This window comes from Capra hircus, chromosome 27, assembly GCF_001704415.2.
Source record: "Capra hircus breed San Clemente chromosome 27, ASM170441v1, whole genome shotgun sequence".
In the NCBI taxonomy this organism is placed as follows: Eukaryota; Metazoa; Chordata; class Mammalia; order Artiodactyla; family Bovidae; genus Capra; species Capra hircus.
The window spans coordinates 1,550,039-1,577,880 of record NC_030834.1 but is presented as its reverse complement, the minus strand read 5'-3'; the positions used below and the strand labels follow the sequence as shown (position 1 = coordinate 1,577,880).

General features: G+C 49.7%; 1 protein-coding gene across 3 annotated transcripts in view; it reads left to right on the top strand.

Annotated features, from left to right (window-relative positions):
- Positions 5,525 to 27,842, top strand: part of ZNF385D (zinc finger protein 385D) — a 382,025-nt gene continuing 359,707 nt past the window's right edge. Inside the window, exon 1 of one of the 3 annotated variants that reach the window (XM_018042038.1) lies at positions 5,525 to 5,724. Coding sequence is in view for 2 of the 3 variants with exons in the window: in XM_018042036.1 (XP_017897525.1) it covers positions 7,100 to 7,112 (13 nt within the window). In the remaining variant the exon portion in view is untranslated. Of the gene's footprint in view, positions 5,725 to 6,255; positions 6,349 to 6,555; positions 7,113 to 27,842 lie in introns of those variants that run through there. The other 2 variants (XM_018042037.1, XM_018042036.1) reach the window with 2 other exon arrangements.

Here is a 27,842-nt window from a genome sequence, read left to right as displayed (position 1 = left end):
CAATCTGAAAAAAATCTGATCACTATACTACATGGATCCATTGAACTAGTCATTTGTTCATAAATTACTTATTTCTTCATTTTTCAAACTGTTTTGACATTGGGTGGTGGTATGTTAGACAGAGGCAAGCTCCAGCTTAAAATAAATAGCCTTCCATCAAACGTCATTCTTATGTCAATGAATATCCATTCAACAGATTATTGTGCTTTCAACAAACGTTCCGTCATCTGATACCCACACACGGCCTCTTGCCTGTTTAATTCTCCAGGGTTCATTGTTGACCCTACTTTGCTTTTCCATCTATATTCCCTTGAAGGTTTCACCTGGTTTCATGCAGTTAATCACTATTTATAAGATTATGACTTTTTAATTGGAAAATACAACTTTATTTCTTTTTTTAATATAAAGTTATTGCATTTTTCTCCTCTCTTTTTAAAAAATTGAAGTATAGTTGATTTACAACGTGTTAGTTACAGGTGCATAGCAAAATGATTCAGTTATGCATCAGTTCAGTTCAGTTCAGTCGCTCAGTCGTGTCTGACTCTTTGCGACCCCATGAATCGCAGCACACCAGGCCTCCCTGTCCATCACCGACTCCTGTAGTTCACTCAGACTTGCATCCATCGAGTCAGTTATACATACATATATACCAAACTGAATCATATATGCATGATTATATATATATATATCATTTTAAGAGCCTTTCTTGTTACAAGTTATTACAAAATATTGATTATAATTCCCTGTTCTGTACAGTAGACCTTTGTTAGTTATATACTTTATATGTAGAAGTGTGTGTGCATTAATCCCATACTCTTAACTTGGTAATCAGAAGTTTTTGTTTCTATGTTTGTGAGTCTATTTCTGTTCTGTAAATAAGTTCATTATAAATGTTGGAAAGAGTGTGGAGAAAAAGGCACCCTCCTAAACTGCTGGTGGGAATGTGAACGGTGCGGCCACTATGGAGGTGCCTTCAAAAGCTAAAAATAGAGCTGCCATATGGTCCGGCAGTCCCACTCCTGGGCACATGTCCAGAGAAAATCATAATCTAGGAAGATACACCCCCCCCCCCCGATGTTCACTGCAGCACCACGTGCAGGAGGCGAGCCACAGAAGCAACCTTGGTGTCTGCTGACAGAGGGGTGGGCGGGGAAGATGCGGTGCGCACGCAAGACGGAGTGCTAGGCACTGAGACGAGGGAAGCAGCGCCAGCTCTAGCGGCGCGAACGGACCTGGAGATTATCGCACTAAGTGAAGGAATTCAGGCAGAAAAAGACAAAGACCATATGACATCACTTTATGTGGGATCTGAACAAATGATTCAAGTGACGAACTTAAATTTAAATATGAATTTCAGACATCGCCCCTGAACTCCAGAGTCACATAAGCCAAACTTCCAGGAACATTTTCACTTCAATACGTAAGAGGGCTCAAATGAAATGTGCTCCACTTTGCCTACCTTCTTACTCCCACCCAAACGTGTTTCTCCACAGTCTTCTTATCAGCTAGTGGAAATTTCATCTTCCGATTGCTCAGGCCCCAAATTTCAAATAATCTGTTACTCCTTTTTTTTTTTTTTCCATCACTTTCGCAACTCATCAAGAAATCCCACTGACCCGCTTTGTCATGTGTACAGATTCAAATCACTTTTGACCTTCTCCACGGCTTCCGTCCACTCCAGACCACCATTACTTTCTATATTATTACAAAGTCTTCCTAAATTTTCCTTTGCTCCCTTTTATCTACTCTCCATACAGTAGCCATAGTGAACCTGTTAAAATATGTCAAAGTATGTTGCTCCAAAGGCATTCTATATAACTCAGAATAAGAGTCTAAATCCCTATGATATGGCCTACCAAATTCCTGCTGAATTAGGTTCCATGTGACCTGTTTGGCCAGTCATTAAGATCCCCCTTCGGGCCTCCTTCTGCTTGAGCAGCTCTTTCTGGTAACCCTCAGGCGTGTCCCCACGGCCCTGCACACTTCCTTCTGTGTTCTTTATCATCTAGTGAAGTGAATGGCATGACCTAGGCCTTCCAAAGACACTGACTTTATTCAATAAATACGGGATGAACGAATAGATGAATAACGGACTCATTCATTACACGCTGACCTGTACTGGGTCTTGGAGATTAAAATGAAGAAGACCACCCCCTTTCACTTAGGGGATGCAGAAGCAAGGGGAGATGCCCGCCCTGCTAGGCGCCAACGCAGGAGCCAGGTAGTGTGGGTGTGAAGGAGTGTCAGCGCCTCATTCAGTCTGGAGGTCATGAAAGGCTCCCAGCAGAGATAATCCTTACCCAGAGGCGCAGAGGGTGAATAGGAGCTGTTAGGTAAAGAGAGGAGGAAAAAGGGATAAAGTCTTCAGGGGACCTCTAGATGGGATGGGCTGGAGTGAAACTTGCGGAGGGGAAAGCGTTCACGATGGAGGGGTTACCGGGGGTGGTTGCGAAAGGGCCTAAGTGCCCGGGGAGGTGAAATAGACGGTGAGCAGTCTGGAGCAGGGAGTGACTTGATCACATCCATTTAGGAAGATAACAATGGATCTATTATGGAGAATGGGTTGGACATGGGCAAGCCTGGAATAAGGAAGACTGGATAAAATTTTCTTGCTGAGATATAAATAAGAGATGACGGTGGACAAAACTAAGGCTCCGGGGAAGGCAGTGGAAGACTCCACCAGCCACGCGACGGCAGCGGTGAATGCCCTCTGCGTTCAGCCTTGAGAACTCGACAAGCACAGCCCACAGACTGCGGTCTGCAGGACCACCTGGCGTCTGTATCGCCTGGAATCTGAGAACAGCTGCCTCTAAGGATGCGTGCCTGCGTGCTCAGTTGCTTCAGGCGTGTCCGACTCTGCAACTCCACGGACGGTAGCCCCCCAGACTCCTCTGTCCATGGGGTTCTCCAGGCAAGAAGACTGGAGTGGGCTGCCAGGCCCTCCTCCCGGGGATCTTCCGCGCGCAGGGGTCGAATGCGTGTCCCCGCGTCTCCAGCACTGCAGGGGGATTCCTGATCACGGCGCCCCTGGGGAGCGCTGCCGCGGGTACAGACACACTCAGTGTGTGTAGCGGCTTCCCGCCAAACACCATCAGTCTCAAAGAAATGCCTGCAGGCACACGGAAGAAGCGTGATGGTTTACACACAATTCGGGCGCACTCCGCTGTGTTCATCCCTGCATTCCCGAATGTTTACCAAGTAGCAACAAGGGCCACGTACCCTTGGAAGGACGGTGGAGACACCGATGCCCTCGTGTAGATGACTTTCCAGTGAAGAGAGACCAAAACAAGCAGTCGCCCACAGTAGTGGCCGATGGTGAGAAATGCTTCGGAGACTCAGAGGGGAGCGATGGGGTGAGGAAGAGCCAGGGCTGACGGAGGCCTCTGAAGGCACAGAGAGAGGGCGCGGGGAGACCGCGCACAAACCCCGGAGTAAGACTTGGGGAGACGCGAGAGCCAGGCGGCGGCTCCCTGTATATCTGAGCGGAGAAAATCCGCGTCTTCCCAGAAAGCTTTCACTGCCACTACGCGACTGGTCTCAGGGAGCCTTTTTCTCACCGGTGAGCGGTGTATTTCCACCTGGCGAGCAGCGACCTAGTTCTTGCTCGGGACCTCTTGGCTCCTCAGACGCTCCAAGAGACAGAATGAACGCGGCTGTGAGTGGGGACCACCCTGGGCCGCGGGGCCGGCTCCCTGTCCGGGCTGGGAGGCACACAACCCCACATCCAGCCAGCCTCAGCTGGGCCTTTATTTAGACGTCATTTTGTTTCCAGATAAAAACAGTCGCATTTTTTCTTTATAATCTATACACACAACGTCACTTTAAAAGAAACACTAATAAGTCTACAATGAAAATAAAAATCGCTTGTTTTCCATCCAGAAATAAGCCACTCTGAGGCCTTGACATTCCAGATAGCCCTGAAATGCAGGTGGGTGGGGCATGCATGTTTAAATAAAGCAGACACCCTCCTTTTTTTGAACAGAATTCCCCTGTGTGAATGCAGCGTTCAGTTGCTCCCGGATGCCATACTCTTTCAGAGGCTACACACGGCTATCTCCGACCCTGCAGAGGCTGGAATGTTCTAGTACCTAATACTTGCTGCCTCTATTTTCACAGCACGATGACAGATACATACATTTTTCTGAAACAGGCAGCGACATAATGTGATTGGAGAAGGCCTTTAGGTGAGTCATTATAAATGGGAAATTTAGAATTTATATATTTGAATAAAGAGCTCTGCTAGGGACTCGGACAAAAATTTAGCATGCAAATAGCAAGACAACTATTCTGTACAGAGATTTACTGATGTCATTGAGAAAGTTGCCTAGATGTCTCTGTAATCGTGATTATAATAGGCTTTCGAGATCTCAGCTTGCAAGAAAGATGACATAAGTGAAAAGAGCTTGTGACTGCAGAATGCCATGCAAATTCAAGAGTGTTGTTGATGATTAAAAACAGCCCTTTGCTGTCTTAAATCTCCTGCTTTAAAGGCAACTCTGAACTCTCACACCTACCTACAGCAAGTCAAAAGGACCAAGAATGCAAACATTACCCCTCGGCGCCCCCTAGCGTGCGTGGGCCGTCAGGACAGCCGCCGGGCTTCATGAAGAAGCTCGACCACAGATGGTTCTCCTGCCTAAGGGAAAGGCCATTAATTGTACTTTTGGATGCCTTCCATCTGTCCAAAAGGAAAAACACTTATGTTTTCCTCAGGAATTTCTTGTAACATTCTTTTTAGTTTTAAATTAAAAATAGGAGAAGGAAAAGTAAATATTCTTTACTATTGACATTTTCTTCCTCCAAATTGCTTTAAATGAAGGATACTTCTAAAAGAGCACCAGCAGATTTGTGCTGAGACTCACTCTAAAGTCTGATTTATGTATTATAACCTATTTGCATTCACCAACTCCATTGTCAGATTGCAGAGCAAGCTATTAGGAGCTTCAGCCCCTCCTAATTCCAATATGCATTAAATCCACCGACCGACACAGAACTGCAAGGAAAGACCAGGGAGTATTTCAGTATCACGATGCAGAAGTCTCCACTACCACGGCTGATCAGAACACCCTTAAGACACGTCAAGTGTTTCCTTCCCTAGGCTACCACTGTTCTTTCTTTACCTTCAGTTTTTTTTCTTTCTCTTTGCATTTTCTTTTTTACATTCGTTTCCATTATGGCTTATCAATAATATCTTCGATTCTTGCCTTAATGGATTTTTGTGAAAATGATTACGTTTAAATGGTCCAGTAGGTAAGTTGGGTCTCAAAGAGATGAGTGCTTATGAGGCTGAACTTGCTCTACGGGTTTATTTTCTCTGCAGAGCGTTTAAGTATTAATCAGCACACGGTTCAGGGATTTCTTTCGAACATGCTTTTTTTATGTAAGATAAGGACTGCAATTCATTAGACCATTGGAGGAGCCAGAGGCTTTGCTAAGCTTTGCCCCTCCTGACTGTTCGTCTCAGATTTAACGGGAGCGCCTGTGTGCGCGCGTGCATCACACTGGTGACCCGAGTTGAATTATGCCACAGTCTTGGTTATTTTTCAGGCTGAAATGCCTGTCCCCTTTTGGGGTCAAGGACCATTTCAGCCTCGGTGCCCTTCTGGTTCCCGCTCAGGGAGACACAGCAAATGCGATCTGAAAGTGCCAGGTGACTTTCATCGCCAGTGATTTTTCCGTACGTTTCTCTGTCAACCTAGCTCAGCACATACTCAAGAAATAAAGGTAACTCTTCTCCCGGTTCTGTGATCTGATCACCCCTCCGTGGAGACCTCTATTACCCTAGCCCTGGCCCCTCGAGTCTTTAGGGTGAACGTCACTGCCCGCAGCCAACCCTGAAGCCCCCGCCGCGGGGGTGCAGGCGCGGGGCACGATCCCTCCCCACGCGCGTTCAGCTCGGGAGGGGCGGCTGGCTGCGGCGAGGACGCTGCCTTTCCCGCGGGAGGGCGGGGCGCGCGGGGGTTGCATTTCGCTTGAGGGGCCGACCTCGCCCCCCCGACCCCCCTCGCCCGGTGGGGGTCCCCAGCGCGCGCCTCCGCGGACGCGGGGCCCGTCCTCGCGCTCGGCGAGCCCCCCGCGCGCCCCCGGGGCTGCAGGCCGGTCCGGGCGTCGCGGGCGCGGGCCGGGGGCGGGGTGGGGGCGGCCGCCCGCCGCGCTCCGGGCCCTGATGTCACAGGCGCGGCGGGGACACCGCGAGGCGGAGCCGGCGGGCGGCGGGGATGGGCGGCGCGGGCGCTCGCTCCGGCCGCCGGGGACCGCGGGCCGCGGGGGAGGCGGCGGCCTGAGCGCCCAGGCCCCGCGCGCCGCCGGGGCTCCGGCCGGGCGCCGGGAGACGCAGCATGTATCTCGGTGAGTGCGCGCTCCCACGGCGCCCTTCTGGCGGGGGGCGGCGCGGGAGGCCCCGCGACCCGTCCCGGTGGCTGGTCCCCCCCCGCCGGCGGGCACGGGGGCAGCGCCTTTGCGCCGCGCGCGGGGCCGGGCGCGAGGCGTGGGGGAGTCGAAGTTGGACGAGAGGAGAGCGGGGCGTGGGGGGCCCAACTTCCCCCGCCGCGTGTGCGCCGGGCGGACGCCTCTGGAGGGGAGGGCGGGGGGCGGCGTGGGAAAGTCCGGGGCGAACTTGCTGGGGTGCCAGGCGAAGTTGGTCCTGCGGATGCTCCGGGAGCCCGGCCGTGCCCGCGGCTCAGAGGCGTGTCGGCGTGCCCCCGGTTCCGAGGAGGACGCGAGGACAGCCCTGGCTGCGCGCTGCCCGCGCCGCTCACAGCGGCCTTCCTCCGCGTTCCCGGTCTGCCAGCGAGCTCCGGCGCCCGGCGCGGAATGCACGGTCCTTCAAACCTCTGGAGGGCTCGGAGCCGTTAGATGTGTGTGCAGTTGGGTTGCGCGCGGCGCTGGAAACCTCCCGCAGGTCTCCCCGGAGCCGCCTGCCTTTCGGGAAGCATGTTCAGGCTGACTTAGAGCCGGGCTCGCCGGGGAGCGATGTCAGTGGGCTGGGAGCTGAGCGTTTGCACCGGAACGCGGCGCCTGACGGCCGCGGGGACGGCGGAGCCCTGCCCTGAACTGCAAGCCCAGGGTTAGACGGACACCCTGTCCTCCTCCCGGAGCTATGCTCTCCTTCTGTAAGTGCCGTCCCGCGTCAGCACTGAAGGGTATCTATCCGATATTAACAGATCTGCGAGAGCCGCTAAGGGGTCGGAGAGGGAGTATTCCAAGGTGCGGATGCTCCGGGTGATTGGTTGACTTGCTTGAAATAATAAAGCTAAGGTCATTTTTCAGTTAAAGAGGCATTTGGATTAACTTGCCTTGGGGCAGTGTTGGTTTCTTGGGTGTTTATTTCGGTGTGTACTTATGTTGTTTGCTTGAGCCTTTGAAACATTTGCCAAAGTATGCAAAAGCTGACCGCTCTTTTAATTGTCTTGATCGCTGTTCTGATTTCCCTATGATTTGTGTCATATTAGAAAAGACGGCTTAAAAATAACTAACGATGATTTGAAGGAAAGGCTCATTGCATAGCCAGATTTAAGCAGAATCCAGAGTTAATGCTCCAGGCTGCGATAGAAATAGAGGTGGTAAGCGTCTTGATTGGCAGTTCATAAAATAGCAAGTGTTTACCGTGAGTATGTTTTTGATACCTGCAAAAGACAGCCTGTCTTTTGAATCAAATAACATTTTATCACCGGTAATGGTATTTGAGGGATGGAAAGGAAGATTATATTATATTAAAGTTTTCAGCCTCTTGCAGCAATGCCTGAGGTGATGGTGGTAAGCATGTAGCGTTAACCAGAGCAGTAGTGTGGTCTCGGAGCAGTGGTCCAAAGGCCATCTGCGCTGTATTGGATTTTCCTGTGTCTCTTGGAGAAACATTCACTGGGCTAGCGCGTATTGTTAACTGCATGATCGTCCAGCTAAAGCAGGGTGATTCACAGGGCAATTAGTTTCACTGTGCAATGCAAGTTTATAATAGCTCCCCCTGAAATATGATGTCCTGCTTGAGATGAAACTGTATTCTTTTAAAGGCAAGGCTCAGGTTGTTCTCTGTGTCATGAGCATGGTTCGGGCTTGCCATAATCCCCGCATGAGATATGTTTTTCTATTCTTGGAGAAAATCCTGTGCATTTAGGAGTGATGTTTCTTCCAGGATCTGCCATGCACCCCCTCTCCCAAGCTGTCTGACCTCCGGAACTTGGGGTGCACCTGTGTATTTAGGAGTGATGTTTCTTCCAGGATCTGCCATGCACCCCCTCTCCCAAGCTGTCTGACATCCGGAACTTGGGGTGCACACCTGTCTGCCATGACATGTGTGGTCCATTATCTTGGGCCAGAACTGACCTTGCAAGCCAGGCGTGTTCAGACTCAACAGCATTTTAACGTTGCACCTCCCTGAGAGTGTGAATGTATGCATGCAGGCACACACGTGTATTTATGTGTACGCAGCTATTTCAGGGCATTTTTTCAAAACAGCTCTTTCCCTTTGCCGTTTGGCTGCCCGTGACTGTCTTCTTCACATTTCAACTGCCGGGTGTTTATCAAGTCGGGGAGGACGGAGACAGAGGGAAAGCAGGGCTGCATTCTTTGGCCTTCTTGGTGATTTGTGGGAGTGGGGTCGAGGTGTCAGAAGTCTTTCCTTGTGTCCCCAGCAGGGAGTGACTAAGAGCAGGGTGATGCTCAAACACCCCGGGAACTGATATGCAGGCAGGACATTTGCTTCCCATGTAAACCACCTGATTCATCAGTGGTGCTCCGCTGCCGCCCCCTTTCAGATATGACGGAGGACTCATGGCCTGGACACACTGGCCCGCCCTCTGCCCCTCTGGAGACCTCCTTGCCCTTAGGGGATGGATGCCCGGACCCTGTCTTTCTCAGTCGGAGTCATCTGCGTGCGTGCATGTTGGTGGAATCTACTATTTCCAGTTCTCCAGAATAGCTTATGTTTTGAGTGTGTCTCAGACTCAGGAGACTAATGGATTCTTCTAATGACTTAAGCCTCACTCTTATCTCCTATTGAAATGTGAGTGCTGTGTTTTCAATAATTGTGCATTTGCACTCACCGTGCTGTGATTTAAGAGTCTGCTGTTCAGCCACTGTGGATACTTTTGCCGCTTATTCTATCGATCTTGCATCGTTACTTGGAGTTAAGGATCAGGTTCACCCATAAGGAGGGAGGGAGGGAAAATCCCAGTCAGCCAGCGGGTTGGGATTTACTGTAAAAGCAGGAGAAAGACCAGGAAGGCTTCTCAGGCTATCCTCCTCATGCCCAGTAGTATTTGGCAGACTTAAAAGTGACGTGTGCCCAGGATGAAGAGCCATTAATATCTGGTCCGGAAATAGCGAATTCCCTAGTGGTCCAGTGGTCAGGCACTTTGCCTGCCGAGGGCATGGGTTCGATCCCTGGTCAGGGAACTGAGGTCCCACAAGCTGTATGGACAGATTAAAAAATGTTAGAATTGTGATCCTCAGTTTACAAATGAGACCTAGCGACAGTGTATTAAATAATAATAATAATTGACCCAGAAATAAAAGCCAGTAGCTGAGAGGCTCCCCTAGACGGGGGCGGAGGTTGGGGGTGTTGTGGGTTCTGCAGGCCCGCCCTGTGGCGACAGGTGACAGTGAGGTCGGGGCGGCAGCGCGAAGGGCAGGTGGGTCTGCGGGAGGCGGAGGCCGTCCGTCCGCCAGCCCCGCGGCTCCAGGTCTGACTCATCATTGCCGCCTCCCTGCACTCTTCTCCGAGGCCGCCCGGCCCTGCCAGCCTCACGAGTTGTCCCCAGTTGGCCAGAGAGGTGTTGTGTCCCAAGGCTTTGCCATCCACAGAGAAAGCGGGAGACTTCTGACACCGAGGAGACTCCTTGTGGCCGGAGGTCAACCAGACAGAGACCCTGGGGAGGTCACCGCCAGGCAGGGCTGGGGGGCTTGCTCCCTGAGGACCCTGCCGCAAAAACAGGAAAGGATGCACCTTCAACAAGTGAGCAGAACTCAGAGGCAAATAATAGAGCTCACTCTGAATGCTGTTATTGATGGCATAGTCATTAAACCCAGAGAAAAAGGGCAAGCAAAATTTAGAAAGTGCGAACCAGCCTTTCAAGTTCAGCAGAGGTGCTAATTATGGATCAGCTGTTTCCCTTCAAATGCTTTAGAAACAGAAGGAAAAGACCTGAGTGGTGTGCCTCTCATAATAAGAAACACTTGATGGAGGAAGTGTTTCGATATAACAGCTAGGAAAAAAAAAAAAAGTCTTGCAGGAAAATTCTAGACCAGGAGCCTGTTCCCCTGCCTATGAAGACACCTTGGTACACAGTCATAGGAAGGACTCTGTGTTTCCCCTGGGATGCTTAGAACATTCTCTACTCAGCATTTACACTTTTGCTTGCGGTTGGGCCATCAAGTTTCACCTCCAGAGCAGTATGTTAGAAAAACAGTTAAGCCACAAGGTTACAAGAAAGGAAATGAGCAGAAAGCAGCAGGCAGCAGAGAAAAGCGTTCCTCTCTCGGTGTGTTTTCAGTGGAAACATTTAACTCGTCCTGATTAGTTTGTACTGAGTGATCTGTTACGGGGATTAGGCCCACCTGAGTTGCTCAAACACACTGGACAGGTGGCTATTTTCCTAGGCTTCCAGGGGAGAGGGTGATTCAGGAGGGAATTTGTGAGTCCAGGTTACCCTTTTTAAAGTTTGAAGTCATTACCACTGTGTGTTATTACAAATGCTTCCAAATGACATGCAATCAATTACTACATAACAGGGGTGGAGAATGTGGCAGGTGAACAGTAACTTATCTGAGAGTTGAGTTACTTCCCTTCCAGAGTCATATGACTTTCTCACGTCCAGGAACCAAATTTCAAGTATGATCAGGATGTCAGTAACATGGATTCTTTATTAGGACCCTTACATTTTGAGCTAAGGCTTTCTCTGTGTTTTTAGAACCTTCTTAGTTGCTGTAATTATATGGAGATGAGATGGGTTTATTTAAGGGATGTGTTCCAAATTCATGAGATAATGATGACTCGCAAAGTCACCCTTTTGTGGGTGGCATGATTGTTCCAAGAAACAAATGAAAAATTTAAATTAGTGGTTTCTGACTCCCATTGCATTACATTTGGTCACAGCTGCTTTTGACTGAAACCTCCCATGATAACCACCAGATGAGTTGGCTAGTGTGTGTGTGTCTTCAGGGGTGGTGATGGTGAGTGTGTGTGGGGGTGTATGTGACTATGCGTGTGGTGTGTGTGTGTGAGATGTGTGTGTAGTGTATGTTTGTGTGTGATATGTGTGTATAGTGTGTGTGTATGTGGGGTGTGTGTGTGTAACACTGGATCATCAAATAGTGCCTTGTTATATAAATACCCTGGCATTTATTTCTCATTCACATCTTTTGTAGATTCCTAAATCTTTTCACATCCTTTGCAAGGCAAAACTTTTAGAATTGATTTAATAAGATGGATATGAAACTATATTTTGAGCACAGCTGGCTTTCAAGTTTATCAACCATTATATGCCTTAGCGATTTTTAAAGTCAAGTCATAAGGATAATTTTTGTGGCCTCTCCTGGTTAAGAAAGAGTGATGCTTGTATAAGCAGAAAACTATTTCGACTTTGACCTTGAGAAAGAGCTGTTTCGATTTGTGTTACACTCTGAGAAACGTCGAAAAACAGCAGAGGTCGTAGACACTGCCCTTTCTCTCTGTGTGTCTCTTTAAAGAAGTCATTACATATCATTTCCCACAAAGATTAGTTTTGCAACAGAATTTCACACATGATTGGTGGCGTTAAGAGAAAATACAGCGTAAGAGGTGACTGGAAATATCAAAGCTTAAAGTGGTTGAGATCATGTTTGAACCAAATTGCTAGGGTTGAAAATAGGAAGACGCTTTGCTCTGTAGCAGCGTCAAAATCCTTATAAAGCAGCTGGAAGTCGGCCTCCTTTGAGTGTGAACTCCAGGCTTGCACAGCCTTTAAAACTGAAGGCTTTTCCGTGAAACCCTCTGGATTCTGACGCCTGGAACGCACATGAAGCTGCACCAGAGTGCTGAACAGCAGGCACTGAGCCTCTTCTTCTTGGCCTTTAAGTTTCTTTTTCTCTTTCGCCCAGTTGCAATAATCCCGTTTCTGTAAGTCGGGAGGAAGGAGGAAAGTTACCTGGCCAGAGTCACAGGGGAACCAGCAGCAGCAGTCTGGGTTCCAGTGATGCTGTCCGCCCCGAGCACCAGGGTGCCGGAGGGAGGTGCGGACCGCGGCCAGGCCAGGGTCAGGCCTTGGGATTGCAAGATGGACCGGGCATTGGAGACCAGAGAGGGGGGGTGTCCACTTCTTCAGTGGATCCGATGTTCCCTAGCGGAGCTGGTGTCTGTGTGTTGACAAGAGAAACACACATCTCTGCTTCTGAAATGGTAGCTGCTTTTTTTTCAATATGTCAAAGCCAGGACATCCTTAGAAATTGGATCTTTAAATAAATGTATGGAATTCCACAGCCTCTTTTCTTTTGGTTTGCTTCTTTCTTCATGGGACTCTGCGGTGTAAAAAGGAGAGGGACAGAGCTACAGAATATTGAATCTAATGTTGGAATATGTTGGAAGAACATGTGAAATCCTCAGATGAGACGACAGAGCTGTTCTGTCGTCAGTCTACCTGGTCACAACGTCAGCTCTCAGCTGCATCTGTCTCCTAGGCGCTTGCCCCAGATGTTGGTATCCTCTGGCCTTGGGGCTGGGATAGGCAAGGGACCTCCTTATGCATAGGTAACCAGAAGTGCCCGGGGGGGGGGGCCCACCAGTTTTGAAAATTGCCATTTGTTAAGGTTAGGCAAAGTGGAGATAATCTGCCTGCTGTTTGCAAGGCTTCCATAAAATTGTTCTTCACACTTAAAACCTTTTTCATACTCATGCGTTTTGCTGATGAAGGAACCCACTTGTGGCAGATTGCTCTGAGGATAAAAACACAAGAGTGAATGTAAACATGCTTTAATAAACAGGATCCTTGTAGAGAAATTTGTGTTTTTTAACATGCATCTACATTATGTTTTTTATCCTCAAAATGACCCATTTCAGGAGGTAGACAGAATACAATCATTCCTATTTTTAGATAAGGAATCTGAGCCTCAGATGGCTGAAACAACTTTCTCAAGGTCACATGTGTCAAGGCCAAGACTCCGATTCATGGCTTTGGAGCCGATTTCAATGTTCTTTTCTTTTTACAGCAGAGCAAGGAGCGATATTTTTATGAATGGAAGACTATTTATAATAATGCTAGAGTGAATGTTCCAGCTAATTGCTAAAGATATGAGTACAAATGACTGAGGTCTAAGATATATTTGTGTTTTGACTTTGTGGAATCACAATAACAGAAATCTGAATTTAATTCACACTTTTATTTATTCTGCTTTTTTTTAACATCAAATAATGAGAAAAAATCAATTGAGAGGCATGAATTGACTTCTGGCAAGACCCAGACTTTCTACTGCTACAGTGATTCCAAAGTATTGTTAGATACTGAGGACTGTATTCATTATGTGTTAAACATACCTGCTGTTTCACAATTTAACTCAATGCTTGCAGAAATGATACAAGTCATTTCTGTGACTGGCTACACACTTTGATATTTGCAACATTATCTCCAGTGTTTGTTCAAGATAGAGTCCCAACCTGGTCATTTCCCACAACTGATAAAGAAGCAGAAACAACCCCGTTAGAATTTCAGCTGCCCCACTTGCTGGCTCTGTGTTCTTGGGAAAGTCACCTCACATTTTGGTATCCAGTTTGTTACTGTGTGTGTGTGTGTGTGTGTGTGTGTGTGTGCACGGAGAATAATGCTAACATGTTTCCTACAATTCTATTTTGAGGATTAAATTATGCAGGCATATAAAAGTACCAAGCCCCAGGAATTATGTGGTGATCCATTGTCAGTAAAATTTGACTCTTCCTTGCTTTTTCCCTCTATGTCCAACCCGTTGTCCAAATGTGTGAAACTTGAAAAAAAGCTGATGAAATCTTTTAGGGTCAAACCAGAAAACAGGAACCATGCCAGCTAGGGCACCAAGAAGGGCTTGAGTGCCGATCCTTTGTTCTGTGGGTGAAGCAGCTGAGAAGCCCTTCCAGGAGGCGGGAGGCACCCAGGGCTTAGCGACAGCAGGAAACGGGGGCTGTGAGATGGAGAGGGGGGGAAAGGGGCCTGGAGGCCAGGACCCTGGGCTCCTGCTCGGGGCTGGAATCGTGGCGGGCCAGAGCGAGACCCTGGGGACCGGGGATTCAGCCTCAGGCACAGAGGGGGGATGTCCTGACCCCTCCTCTGAGCCCCCTCTGGAGCATCACCTCCGCCTCCCACTGGGGGCTCAGAGGGCAAAGCATCTGCCTGCAAAGTGGGAGACCGGCTTCCAACCCTGGTCGGGAAGATCCCCTGGAGAAGCACATGGCAGCCCATTCCAGGATTCTTGTCTGGAGAACCCCATGGACAGAGGAGCCTGGCGGGCTGCAGTCCGTGGGGTCGCACAGAGTCGGACACGACTGAGCAACCTCACTTCCTTTTCTCTCTTCTCTTCGGTGGAATCCAGAGGCCAGCAGGCAAGGCCGCCTGGGCAGTGTGTCCTGCGCAGTCTGCATCTGGGTGGTCCTGGGAGAGCTTGAGACGAATCTCAGAGCAGACGGGCCAGGGACCCGGAGGGAGAGTGTGAGTGGCTCTTTATTCATGTATTTCATCTGCACTGGGGTGTGGTTGTTTTACCATGCCGTGTTCGTTCCCGTGGTTCGGCAAGGTGAACCAGCTGTGTGTATGCATGTATCCCCTCTCTTTTGGGGTTTCCTTCCCATCTAGGTCAGTACGGAGCACTGAGTTGAGCTCCCTGTGGTATACAGTAGGTGCCTGTTATCTATTTCATGAAAAAGTGAAAGTGTTGCTCACTCAGTGGTGTTTGGCTCTTTGCGCCTGTGGACTCTATACATAGTATCACTAGGGCATGTAGGCCAGCCCCCGTCTGCCTGCACCTCCCCCAGCCCCTCCCTCTTCCCCCTTGACCTCTATACTTGTCTCCTCGGCATCTGTGTCTGTGCTTCTCTTGTCCCTGCCGAGCTATCTCAGATATCAGTGCGCTGTTTCTTGGGGGAGCTGCGGGCAGGAGGGAGGGGAATGTAGGGGAAGGGCCTTCAGTGGCTCCTCACCAGTCCTCTGCATTCATGGTCCTCCTTTGCCACTGTCGGCCACTGTAGCATGGGGCAGACTAGTGGGCCTCTCTCTGCCTCAACTTTCCCCTCTGTCCAGTGGGCTAAAGGCCCCATCTGATGGAGATCCAGTCCGAGGCTGCAATAAACTTCATCATGTGCCAAGCACCATATGAGTGGGCCCTGGCATGACCCTGCGAAAGACAGATGGGCCGCAAAGGCAAGGGCGGGGGCTGCCCTGCTGGCTCAGTGGTAAAGAATCTGCCGGTGACCCCTGACCCGAGAAGATCCCGCATGCCGTGAAGCAGCTAAGCCCTGTGCCGCAGCCGGGGATGCGCAACCACTGAGCCCGCGGGCTCCGGCTGCTGAAGGTCCTGCTCTGCAACGAGAAGCCCGCGTAACGAGGGAGACCCAGCACCGCCAGAAACAAACAAAGTCAGAGGAAGACAAGAGCAGAGTGTGAAGACATAAGAGTTTGGAAATACACGCTGAGTGATGCCGGTAACCATCCCCTCGGAGTAGCTGGGGTCACCGAGAAAGGGAGCGGGTGGTCACCCCTCAGGCAGCCGCTGATCCTCTGGAGCTGAGATGCCACCCAGGCCACTGCTGGCCTGCTGTTTGTTGCTATGTTCTGATGTAGCAAAGGGAAATGTTAGCAGCAGAGGCAGGAGAGAGATGAGCAGGCCAGGAAATCTCTATTAGGGCTCCATGCCCCGTGTTCCTTCCTGCCCGAGACTCTAATGGGGACAGACACGTTGAAAGCTGAGGGAGTTTATTAATAGTTACTTGGGACGGGAAGAAGGATTTGGTATCGATTTTTTTTTTCCTATCCTTCCCTATGTTGCTTGACTTTTAAACATGGCTTTCTTTGGCTGACTGGCTGTGCTATTAGAAAAAAAAAGAAAAGGAAGGCCCAGCATTCTCCCCTCTTGGATGGGACTGTTAGCATCGCTCTTAAAGCTGGCTCCCGAAGCCTCATGACGCTTTATAACATTCGGTGCTCTTATGTGGTCACGTGAAGGTAACCGGCAGGGAGTGTGGCCCCGTGATGCCCAGCCCGGCAGGCACATCGTCACCACACATGTTTCCGTTCGCAGCCCCAGGAAGCACGGGCTGTATCTCACATCAGTGGGGGTTCTGGGAGCCATGTCCTAAGGAAGTTCTATCAGTTAAATGGTGCGTTAGAAGTAGATGGCTTAAGATATGTTCTTTTTCCTTTAAAAAAAAAAAAAATGTTGCATAAGATCCTGAATACTAACCTTCTGGCAAACTAGTTCTTTTTGGGCACTGTTGCCTGGTTTTTCCTAACTTTAAAATGCTTCATGGGACTTCCTGACGGTCCAGTGGGTAAGACTCCCCACTCCCAGCGTGGGGGACACAGGCTTGACCCCTGGTAGGGCTTTCCCTTGGAGAAGGCGATGGCACCCACTCCAGTGCTCCCGCCCGGAAAATCCCACGGACGAGGAGTCGTGGGCTGCAGTCCATGGGGTCGCTGAGGGTTGGGCACGACTGAGCGACTTCACTTTCCCTTTTCACTTTCATGCACTGGAGAAGGCAATGGCAGCCCACTCCAGTGTGCTTGCCTGGAGAATCCCAGGGATGGGGGAGCCTGGTGGGCTGCCATGTCTGGGGTCGCACAGGGTCGGACGCGACTGCAGCGACTTAGCCGCAGCAGGGCTTCCCCTGTGGCTCAGGGGTAAAGAATCCGCCTGCAGTGGAGGAGGTGCAGGAGACAAGAGTTTGATCCCTGGGACGGGAAGACCCCCTGGAGAAGGAGATGCCAGCCCACTTCTGCACTCTTGCCTGGAGAATCCCAGGGACAGAAGAGCCTGGTGGACTATAGTGCATCGGGTCGCACAGAGTTGGACACAACTGAAGTGATTGAGCACAGGGAAACCAAGCTTCTGCATGCTGCATGGGTGGCCTGGCCCCCAAAACAAAAAGGAAATGCTTAATAAGGGAGCCCCTGGCGGCCTGGTGGTTAGGATTCTGGGTTTTCACTGCCATAGCCCAGGTTCAATCCCTGGTTGGGGAACTGAGATTTCATAAGCTGTGTGGCGTGGCCAAAATAAATAACTACATAAAATAAAGTAGAATAAAATGCTTAATAAGCAAGGGCATCACTGTGGGAATCCCAAGCAGTGGACTCTACAAAGCTCTTGGTATCCTCGGGGAATTCCTCAGCCCCTGTTTGTGGCGAACAGTACCCCGGCTGGCCGAGGAGGGAACTTAGAGCGCAGATACCTGCTTTGGTGCCAGACGCGTGAGTTACATCAGTGGCACCTCACCACTGTCCTCAGAGGCTGCCCAGGGGTCTGGGTGCTGGCTGCACCCAGGAGTCCCCTGGGGATTCTGGAATGATGCTCCAGTCACAGCCCTGTGGCCATCGGATGACCTCTGCTTCTCTGGGGCGGGCCCAGCACCTGCCTTTCTTCTGGAACGCCCCAGTTGATTCTGAAGGACAGCCAGATTGAGAGCCACCGAGGTGGGTGGTTCACAGACTGCCCTCTGCACCCCAGGAGTGCCCAGACCCCTGGGTCACCGCGGCATACGGGTCAGGACCCCACGCCAAGTCAGTCTGAGTCCAGAGCCTGTGTTCTCCGCCCTCAACAGGCTGCTTTCGTGGAAGGAAGTCTGCCCATGGCCTGAGGTCTGGACCCTACTGCAAGCAGCTTTGTGCTGCCCCCTGCTTTCTAGGTCGGTCCCTGGGGTGAGCCCTCCCTCTCCGCCTTCGGGGCCCCTTGTAGAGCTGGTGCCCCAGAGAGCTCCATGATCTGCTCCTTGAGTCAGGGTCACAGACGTTTGGTTCTGGAAAGGATTCCAGAAGCTACTTCTCAAAATTTAATGTTCATACGAACCTCCCAAGGATCCTATTAGAAAACAGGTCTCGATTCCGTAGGTCTGTGGTGACCCGGAATCCTGTCTTTCAGCGAGCTCCCGGGAGATGTCCGCCCTGCAGGCTCACTGACCACGCTCTCCATAGGAAGTCTTCAGTGATTGTCCAGCTGAGGTATGGCTTCCTGCTGATGTGAAAAATCAGGCCTGTGTCCTGAATCCAAGTTCTCTGTTTCTACTGCACCAGATACCGAAGGGTCCTTGGCTAGAGCTCCACACAGGGGGACCAAGCACCCTACATTTGAGTGAGACAAGAGCGAGGGGCCCTCAGGCTGTGGGCCTTTCAGCAATGCTGAGATGAAGGGCATCTCACGCAGGCTGACATGACTTTTTCCCTGTGGTCCCAGTAGCTCAGGTTTGAGTCCTAGCTCAAGTTCAGATCCTAGCTTCGGTGTTCAAGACCCAGCTCCTCCCAGAGAACTTGAGCAAGTGACCTGCTTTCTTGGAGCCTCCACTTCCCTGTCTGTGAAACAAGAACAATACATGAAACCGCCTGCAACAACGGTAAGGATGGAATGAGCTGGTGTCCACAGAGCCTGCTGTCCCAGTGTCCCTTCCACTGAACTCTGAGCTGACTAAGCACTCCCATACATCACTGGGAAGAAGCACCCCGAAGACCAAGCGTGCGTGGCCATGGATCACCTTCACTGCAGCAGCTGTCTACAGAGAGGGCAGCCTGTGGGTTACCTTCTGCCCTCAAATATGACCAGCAGGCCGGTGAAGTCATTCTTCATTCCGCCTGCAGTCTGCCTACCCTGAATATCGATCCTAATGATCTTTGTTTGTTGTTTAGGGGAAGAAAGGCCTGGCTGAGGCTTGGCCACCTCGGGACATGGTGAACTGGCCCCTTGTGTCCCCGCTGACCTTGTTTATCCATTAGTATTGCTCTGAGCCTCGTAACAGCTTATGAGGGCGGCTGCTGCTAATGACTGTTCCTCCATCTCCTGACCCATCGCGGCCGTAACAATCAATAGTCTTAAAACAGCAGGCGCACAGACAGACAAAGCCATGTTCACTGAAGTGCCCGTGCTCGGCCGGCTGGCCTTGGGTGAGAGCTGCAAGCCGTGCCCTCCCTTACCTGGGAAGGCCAGTCCGCTCACCTGTCAAGTGCCATCTGTTTACCCGAGCGCTTAGTCTGCCAACTGTGTGACGATTATGTGCGAAGCAGCGCGCACTTTGTTTTTCTGTGATGTGTGGTAAGTAGGTCTGCTCCAGGCAGCAAATTATTCCCTGGTAGGGGTTATCTGGCCTGGACTGCAGCCGACTGGCATTTCAGACAAGAAAACAAATGAGCAACAAAGCAGAAGCTACTCCTCTCCTGTTTTCCTCGAGCCTCAAATACGACTTACGGGGAGTCTCAACACAGCTGCACTCCCACTGGTGAGCATCTTGAAGGCGAAATCGGGAGACTTCATCCCTGGGCTCATCCCTGCTTGCGGTAGCCAGAGCGCCTTCCGTTCCGGCCCAGGCCCTTTGATAGACGGAGTCACAGTCTCCACTTTGTAGACAGGAGGAAAGAGGCCGTGTGCTTTGGTAAATGCAGGCATCTGGCTGGTGCCCTTCTCCACCCACAGCTCACAAGCCAAGCCTTGACTTAGTGGCGTGAATTTGGAAGAATGGCCGCAGCCTCAGCTTCCAGATCAGTAAAGTGAGAAAGTGGTAACTCATCAGGCAGCCTTCTAACTGCTAAAAATAGCCGAGGTGTATTAGTGCAGGGGGCCTGCCAACCGCTGTCCCCAGGGCTCACCCGCTCCTCCTGATGCCCGGTTGGAAGGGCGATCAGTGAGTCTGGCTTGCAGACAAGGGAACCAAGTACAGAGAGGTGAGCAGTGAGGCCGCTGCGAGCGGGCAGGCTGGGCGGACCCCAGAGGCCCGGCAGCCTGGCTGTACCGCTGTGGCCTTGGGAGAGCTCAGCCTCTGAAAGCCAGATCCCTGAGCACAGCCTCAGGCTGCAGGGGGAAGCAGGTCACCAGCGGATGCGCAGCCCGACCCAGCAGCAGAGCGCACCTCAACTCCAGGGCCAAGCCACCCCCTGGGGGTGGGGCCCGAGGCTGAGAGCAGGGGATATCCGGCTCCTTCCAGAAAGTCTGGACAAGGTTCGGGGATAGGAAGCCGTTTTCACGGAGCCTGTGCTGCTGCAAACCAGAGCTCACAGTAGAGCACGGGCTGGCTCGGGGTGCCTGACCCAGCGGCCACCCCCTTCTAGGTGGAGCAGCGTGTCTGTGCTCCCGGCTCCTCCCTGAGTCCACATAAAGCGCCCGTTGCGGGCCAGGCTTTCTTACTGGAGAATAATCAGAACTTTCAGGGACTTTTTGTAGAGCACCAGGAACTGGGGGAGGCCATGGCATCTTTCTGTACCCTCGATAGAATATTTTCAACTTTTGAAAAGCTAATCCATGCACCATTTTTGAAATACAATGTTGTAAAAGGATTTCAAATAGTGAAAATGAAATCTCCTCTCCCCACCCTGGTTCGCTTTAGTTTATCTGGGAGACTGACTTCTCCAGAAGGGGAGGGTGGATGAAGCTGGCCCAGTTATAAGATAAAAGCATCCCAGGGGGGGTCATGTGCAGCGTGGTTGCTATAGTTAACAGTGCTGTACTGGGTATTTAAGAGTTTGAGGAGAAGTAGATCTTAAAAGTGCTCATCAGAAATAAAAACGTGCAACCATGAGAGGAGATAGATTTTATCTAGACTCACTGTAGTGGTCGTTTCTCGGCGTGTACACACATCAGGCCATTATGCTATATGTCTTCCCCTTACGCTGTGTGTCAATGATATCTGAATAACACTGGAAGAATAAGCTCTGTGGGAGGGTATGTGTATACACCCCCTTTCATTTTTACAAGGAGTGGGAGCCTACCATGTCCCCTGTTTTTCATATTGCTTTATTTAGCATACATTGATCTTTCTATTCTTAAAATGTTATGGCTAAACGATATTCTAATGTAGGAAAATACTGTGATCAATTTTACTGGCCCTTTTAAAAGATAAGTAAATTCTTTTCAATATTTCTCTAATAAAAACAACGAGTATCATTGTGCATACACAGTCCATCGTAGGCACGGTCACAAATATCCACAGGGTAAGTTTATAAACGTGGAATTCTCATGGGCATTGCCAGAGTGTCCCATGGAAATTTCTTATTGACCGATTTCTACATATATATCTCTTGCAAAGGAGGGAATAGCTGCTTCCCAACTGGTGAACTGTTGATGTGAAAATGGTCTTGGCACCTTCTCAGAGCATGAATTCTCAAACTGGAACAAAACAAGTGACTTCCTGCCTTCCGTCCTTGCCTTCTCCCCCGTCTGTTTCTCCACTTAACTCCAGAGTGCTAATTCCATATGGATATGATTTCAATACTGAAGAAAGCAATAGAACAGGCTTTCGGACTCTGTGGGAGAGGGAGAGGGTGGGATGATTTGGGAGAATGGCATTGAAACGTGTATAATATCATATAAGAAACAAATCGCCAGTCTAGGTTCGATGCAGGATACAGGATGCTTGGGGCTGGTGCACTGGGATGACCCAGAGAGATGGTGTGGGGAGGGAGGAGGGAGGGGGGTTCAGGATTGGGAACATGTGTACACCTGTGGCGGATTCATGTTGATGTCTGGCAAAACCAACACAGTATTGTAAAGTAAAATAAAAAAAAATAAGCAATGTACAAGCTTTTTTGTACATTGTAAAAACTCAAAAAATAATAAAGAAAAAATAAAAAATAAATAAATAAAATAAAATTTCCTCTATTTGAAAAAAAGAAAGAAAACAGTGGTGCCGTAAAAGTCAAAAGAAGCGCTGTGCTTTCAGAGCGGGGGTGTCTGCAATGGAAAGAATGGGTCGTCTAGTGAGGTGGTGCCATCCCACCTCAAAATTAGAATGTTGATCCTTGAAAGAGCTCTGAATCAGTTAAATCTAAAAGCAACTTCCGTTGGAAGCTTCATTTTCTTTGGAGCCCGTGAGCCTTCAGAGGTAAAACACATTTGCATAATTCCCTATTTCAGGGGTTTTTTCCTTCTACATATTCCTAACTCTCATGTTCTTCTTCATATTTTTCAGCATCACGATTTAGAGAGCATTAGACCTAGAAATGGTCTGGGCTGTCTACTGCATGTCTGTGATAAAAATGCCATGTTTATTGAAGCCCCCAAATCTCTAAGCAGTAATGATGATCACCATTTATTGAACCCTTGAGCTGTTTACAAACATCAGTTCATTTATTCCCTAGAGCAGCGATACTGTTTTAGTGAATGAGATATCATTCTATGTCATTCTCTTTACTTTACAAAAGAAGAAAGCTTCCCTTAAAGGTTCAATTTCTTGTCCAAAATTGCATAGATTGAAAATAGCAACCTAGGATTTGAATGCAGGACCTCGTGACGGTATATCTTGGGTGCCAAGTGTTGCCCCCACGTTGGTATTTTCTGCCCAGCACGAGACTCCTGGGCGCTTCTGTAGAACCCTGATAGGTGGGGGCATTTCTGTAAAATGGAGGTTCTCACTCTCCTGGTCTGTTCTGTGGGAGGGTCTTAGGAACACTCACAGCCACCCCTGATGAAGTGTAACCAGTACCAGGAGCCATTTCTGTGGGAAGGCTCCAAGGAGCGGGGGAGCAGCCTTCTTTTTCTCTCCTGTTGGAGAGACGGTCTCCTCTGATACCTGAGGCTCTTTGTGCCATCCTAGCAGTTAAGTAAAGGAAATCGGTAAGTCACCGCACGTTATCATATGCTAACTGGGAGTAGCGGGTAGAACTCACTCTCGTGTCCTGATTGCACTTTCCTCTGTTGCTTGAGCTGTGGAGGTTCTCTCTCATCCTAGAAATGACACAGGCCTTGTGGAATTTGTATTCGCAGAGCTTCCTAGTCTGGATAGCATCTTCTATGTCATCTCACCCCAACATCCTTATCCTGGGAGGGGGAAAATGGGAACTTGGTGGGTTTCATTGTGTAGCCCAAACAGAGAGCCAGTAGTGAGTGGGGAAGCTGGGCTGCCTAGAGTCCAGGTTACTCCTTCCTTGGACCAACTGACCCTCCCTCCTCAGTCCTGGGAAGGAGTTGGGAGCCCACCACAGTGTTCTAGCCTGGAGAATCCTTGGACAGAGGAGCCTGGAGGGCTACAGACCAGGGGGTCGCAGAGTCAGACACGAGTGAGCCACTCGGACGCACGACTCAGGGTGTAAAGGGTGGCTGTTCTTCTTCATAAAGTGCTCTCCTCGCTTTACAGACGGAGGGACGGGCGGCGTCCCCTGGCTGATGTTACCCAGGGGGAAGGCAGGCTCTCTCTGCTTCCCGGGCGGGGCTTCCCCGCCGCCCCTTGCTGGGGTTTCTAGGTGGGGCACCATCTGCCCCTCTTGGCCCCTAAAGGAGCTCAGAGGCCCCACTCAGCCCTGCGGGTCTCTGCTCCTACCCTGGCTGCGGGGTTAGAGGGCAGCTCTCCCGGAGCCTTAAGTCCCCAGGAGCTGAGGCAGACCGCCTCCCCCCGCTGCGCGCTGCGGGTGCAGCTTCCTCTGCGGAGCCGAGCTCCTCTGCGCCCGCGGGCCTGGCCTGGCTCTCCTCTGCTTCCAGCTCGGCCAGCTCTGCAGACCCGACAGCCGCGGCACACACCCAGTAACACACACTCACAACACACAGACATACACACACTCACACACCACACACTGCACACAGACACAGACACACACATACCACACACACACACACACACACAGACACACACAGACATACACACACTCACACACCACACAGACACACACACTCACAGACCCACTCACACACACCACACACCCACTCACACAGACACAGACATACACACCACACACATACACACACACATGCAGACATACACACACTCACACACCACGCAGACACAACACACACCCTAACCCTAACACACCACACACATACACACACACCACACACACACATCACCCACACCACACACACACACCCCAACACTCACACCCCTCTGCTAGGGCAAGGCTTAGCTGCAGACTCAGTAGCCCTAACACACAGACACACACGGATGCCGCTTTAATTCTTGCTTCCTCATTCAGAGCTCCAGAGCTCTGTCTCCGGGTGGTCAGCACAGCCCCTCGCGCTGGCCCTGGTTTGCCTACCGTTTCACTTTTGCCAGAGTCCCTCCTCTCACTCCGAGCCTGGCCCTGCAGGACCGCTCCTAGCTTCTAGCCCTTCTGAGACTTTGCCCCAAGTTATCCTTCTTGCCTGATTCGTGGTTGTCTTTACCTCTGTGTCTCCTAAACTTTAAGCATCCATTGTTTTTTCGCTCATTTTTTTCTTTAAACTCTCCTTTAACTCTTCTATGTATTAATAGAAACATGATCTTACTAATTCTTCATCAGAGTCTGCTTCCAACGTGCCTCCTCTTCTTAGAGACCATCTAATTCTTCCTAAAAGGAGTAAGCACGCTGTTTCTGAATTTCTAGGTATGGTATTTCCCAAGCTCGTCTGAACAACACCTGGAGAATTGGAAAAGGTCTGTGTCTTCTGTTTCCCACTCTGGATTTCCTGAGTTGGACAAGCAGGGAAAGAGACCATGGATGTATTTTCAGCTTTGCCCCAATTTAATATCATGAGATTGTTGGCTTTTCGCAGATAAATCCAGAAAGGTAACGCAGTAGCGCGTAAACTACTGATAGGATTTAACTGTGAACTGGACAGAATGATTCAATTTATTGGAAAGAAGATATATAAGCAAACCCTTTTGGAAATTATGAAAAAGATTGATCTGACAGGAGAGACTTATCCTAAACCATATCATCAACCCATAAAAATTAAATAATTTGTTTTTCAATAATAGGTATATTATAAATAAATAAAATACAGATTAGAACTTTTAGAAGCAAACCTTAATGCTTATGTATAAGGAAGTGCCAGTTACGATAGAAATGATATTAAAATTCATTGTAGAAAAGCAGCAACTATTAAATCAGTGGTTTGGGTCCCACTGGATATACATTTATACAAACAAAACAGAGGCCTATTCTACTTTTTACACCAAAATAAATTATAGATTGAACAAAGATTCAGACATAGAAAGTAAAGCCATAAATTTATGGAAGGAAGCCTGGGTGAATAAATTTATACTCCTAATGGAAATGGCCTTTGTAATCAGGACACAAACCCATACTATAAAGGAGAGAAAGGGTAAATCTAACTGCATCAAATATTAACTTGTGTTTGGGAAAAATAACTCAAGAACTAAGTGAAAAAAAAAGACACATTTGGAAAATAGTATTTAAACATTATTGTCAGATAAATGGCTGATTTCTTTAGTTACTAAACAGAGCTTATAAGAATTAATAAGAAAAGACAAACAATGAAAGAAAAATGAATATGAGCAGATACTTTACAAATAAAAATATATTGCCAGTGAAAGTATAAAATTATGCTCATTTTCAGTCATCATAACGAACAGAAATAATGGGATATAGAGTCATTACTTGGGAGATTAGTAAATTTTTGAAAGTCGGGTATGACAAAAACCACTCTTACACACAGTTGTGTGCAAAGGGAGTCATCTTTTCTGAACTCTGTACAAGATGCTCCAGTAATACTTCTATATGCTTATTTTTTTACATCAAATGCTCTTACTCTAACAAGCTTACAAGCTTATTACTAGCAACACACTGCACATTCCCCAGAACTCTCTCTGCATGACTCAGGGGGTTTGATACAGGGTGAGTTTTTGAAGCTCACACTGGAAACAGTGGAAGGGAGCATCAGTGCAGGGCCTGCTGTTGGTCTCCATCGGCAGAGATCGCTAGCAGCACTTGCGCTTCTTAAGTCACCTTCTGCAGCTGGAATGTTCCATGGGCCAGGGAATAGGTTGCTTGCTCCTCTGTGCCCAGGAATCAGAGGTGCCTTGTGGCTGCACGTGGAGTCACTGGCTCGCTTTGCTTTTCTCACTGAGGGTCGTCTGTCCTACAAGCCGCTTTTTCAGTTCTCTCGTCCTGTTCCTCTGCACTGACAGACATCTTGCAAGAACTATATTATTTTTTATTAATTTTCTTGGACTGTAGTTGCTTTACGTTGTTACGTTAGTCTCTGCTGCATAGCAATTGAATCAGCTGCATGTATGCCTATATCCCCTCTTTTTTGGATTGAGCAGAATTCCTTGGGCTCCCCAGTAGGTTCTCACTTCTTATTAGCTTCTCTATGTTACACATGGTATTGAGACTGTGTATGTGTCAGTCCCAGCCTCCCGATTCACCTCACCCCTCCCCGCTTGGCGTCCGTATGTGCTTTTCTTCCCGACTATTTCTGCTTTGCAAATACAGTCATCTATACCATTTTTCTGAGCACCAAAGAAGTGATGCTTTTGAACTGTGGTGTTAGAGAAGACTCTTGAGAGTCCCATGGACAACACAGAGATCCAATCAGTCCATCCTAAAGGAGATCAATCCTGAATATTCATTGGAAAGACTGATGCTGAAGCTGAAACTCCAATATTTTGGCCACCTGATGTGAAGAGTTGACTCATTTGAAAAGACCCTGATACTGGGAAAGACTGAAGGTGGGAGTAGAGGGGGATGACAGAGGATGAGACGGTTGGGTGGCATCACCAACTCAACAGACATGAATCTAAGCAAACTCCAGGAGATAGTGGAGGACAGGGGAGCCTGGAGTGCTGCAGTCCGTGGTGTCCCCAAGAGTCAGACATGACTTGGCGACTGAACAACAACATACCGTTTTTTCTAGATTCCACAGATGTGTGTTAATATACGATATTTGTTTTTCTCTTTCTGAGAACTGTATCCTTTTAAAAGGATTGTGAGGTTCACATCAAAGCTCCCCAGGAGATGCTCTGCTCAGCCAGAGCCGAGGCGGGCTGCCCTTTGCCATCTGTCAGGGTGGCCATCCCTTCCCATGGGAGGACACTGTGTGGCTGGAACCCTCCATTTCCAGGCCTCTGTAAGTGGAGCTGGCCCTGGCAGAGGACAGTAACCCCAGGTCCAGTTACCACGCTGCCTCTTATGCCTGTTAACAGAGGGGCTCTGGCCAGACCTTCCCGTGTGTGTCTCAGCTTCCTTTTGGCGTGCTTCTTAATGAGATGTGAGCATGGCTTCCCAGGTGTCTCAGTGGTAAAGAATTGCCTGCCAAGCAGGAGAGGTGGGTTCGACCCCTGGGCCTGGAAGGTCCCCTGAAGTAAGAAATGGCAACCCACTCTAGTATTCTTGCCTGAGAAATCCTATGGATAGAGGAGCCTGGTGGGCTGCAGTTTGCGGGATCGGAAAAGGGTCAGATAGGACTTGGTGACTAAACAACAACCCAGCGGCACTCAGCGCAGTCCTCTTAGTTGACGGCGGCTTCGGAGAGTCGGGAATCGGGCGGATGCCCAGCGAGGCAAGAGTCGGCGAGTGGGCGGAGCAGGGCCCACGCAGACCGGGCTGCACCCCCGCTGCTCTGCCCGGGATCTGCTGGGACTCACCTGCGGATTCACTGCAGACCAAGTAGGAGGCTACTTCCTTTCTGCTACCAGGAGACCTGGGGCTCGATTTGTTCCTAGCCCTGTTCCCTGGTGCCCCGAAGGTCCGGGCCCTGGCAGGGGTCGTGGTTACCTTCATCGCTCAGGCTCAGGAAGGTGTTTCCTCTCTGGGCTCCTTCCACAACCCCCTGGGTTTTCACTGGATGTCAGAGTTCTCATCCTGTCCATTGCTAGCCCAGCTCAGGGCTGAGCTCTGAGAGATTATGGAGCCCAGGCTGGGAAGGCGCTGGGAGAGCCCAGGACCTTCTCTGTAAAAACCTCCCAGGGAGACAGAAGCCTCTGTAGGGGGGGTGCTCAGCAGTGACAG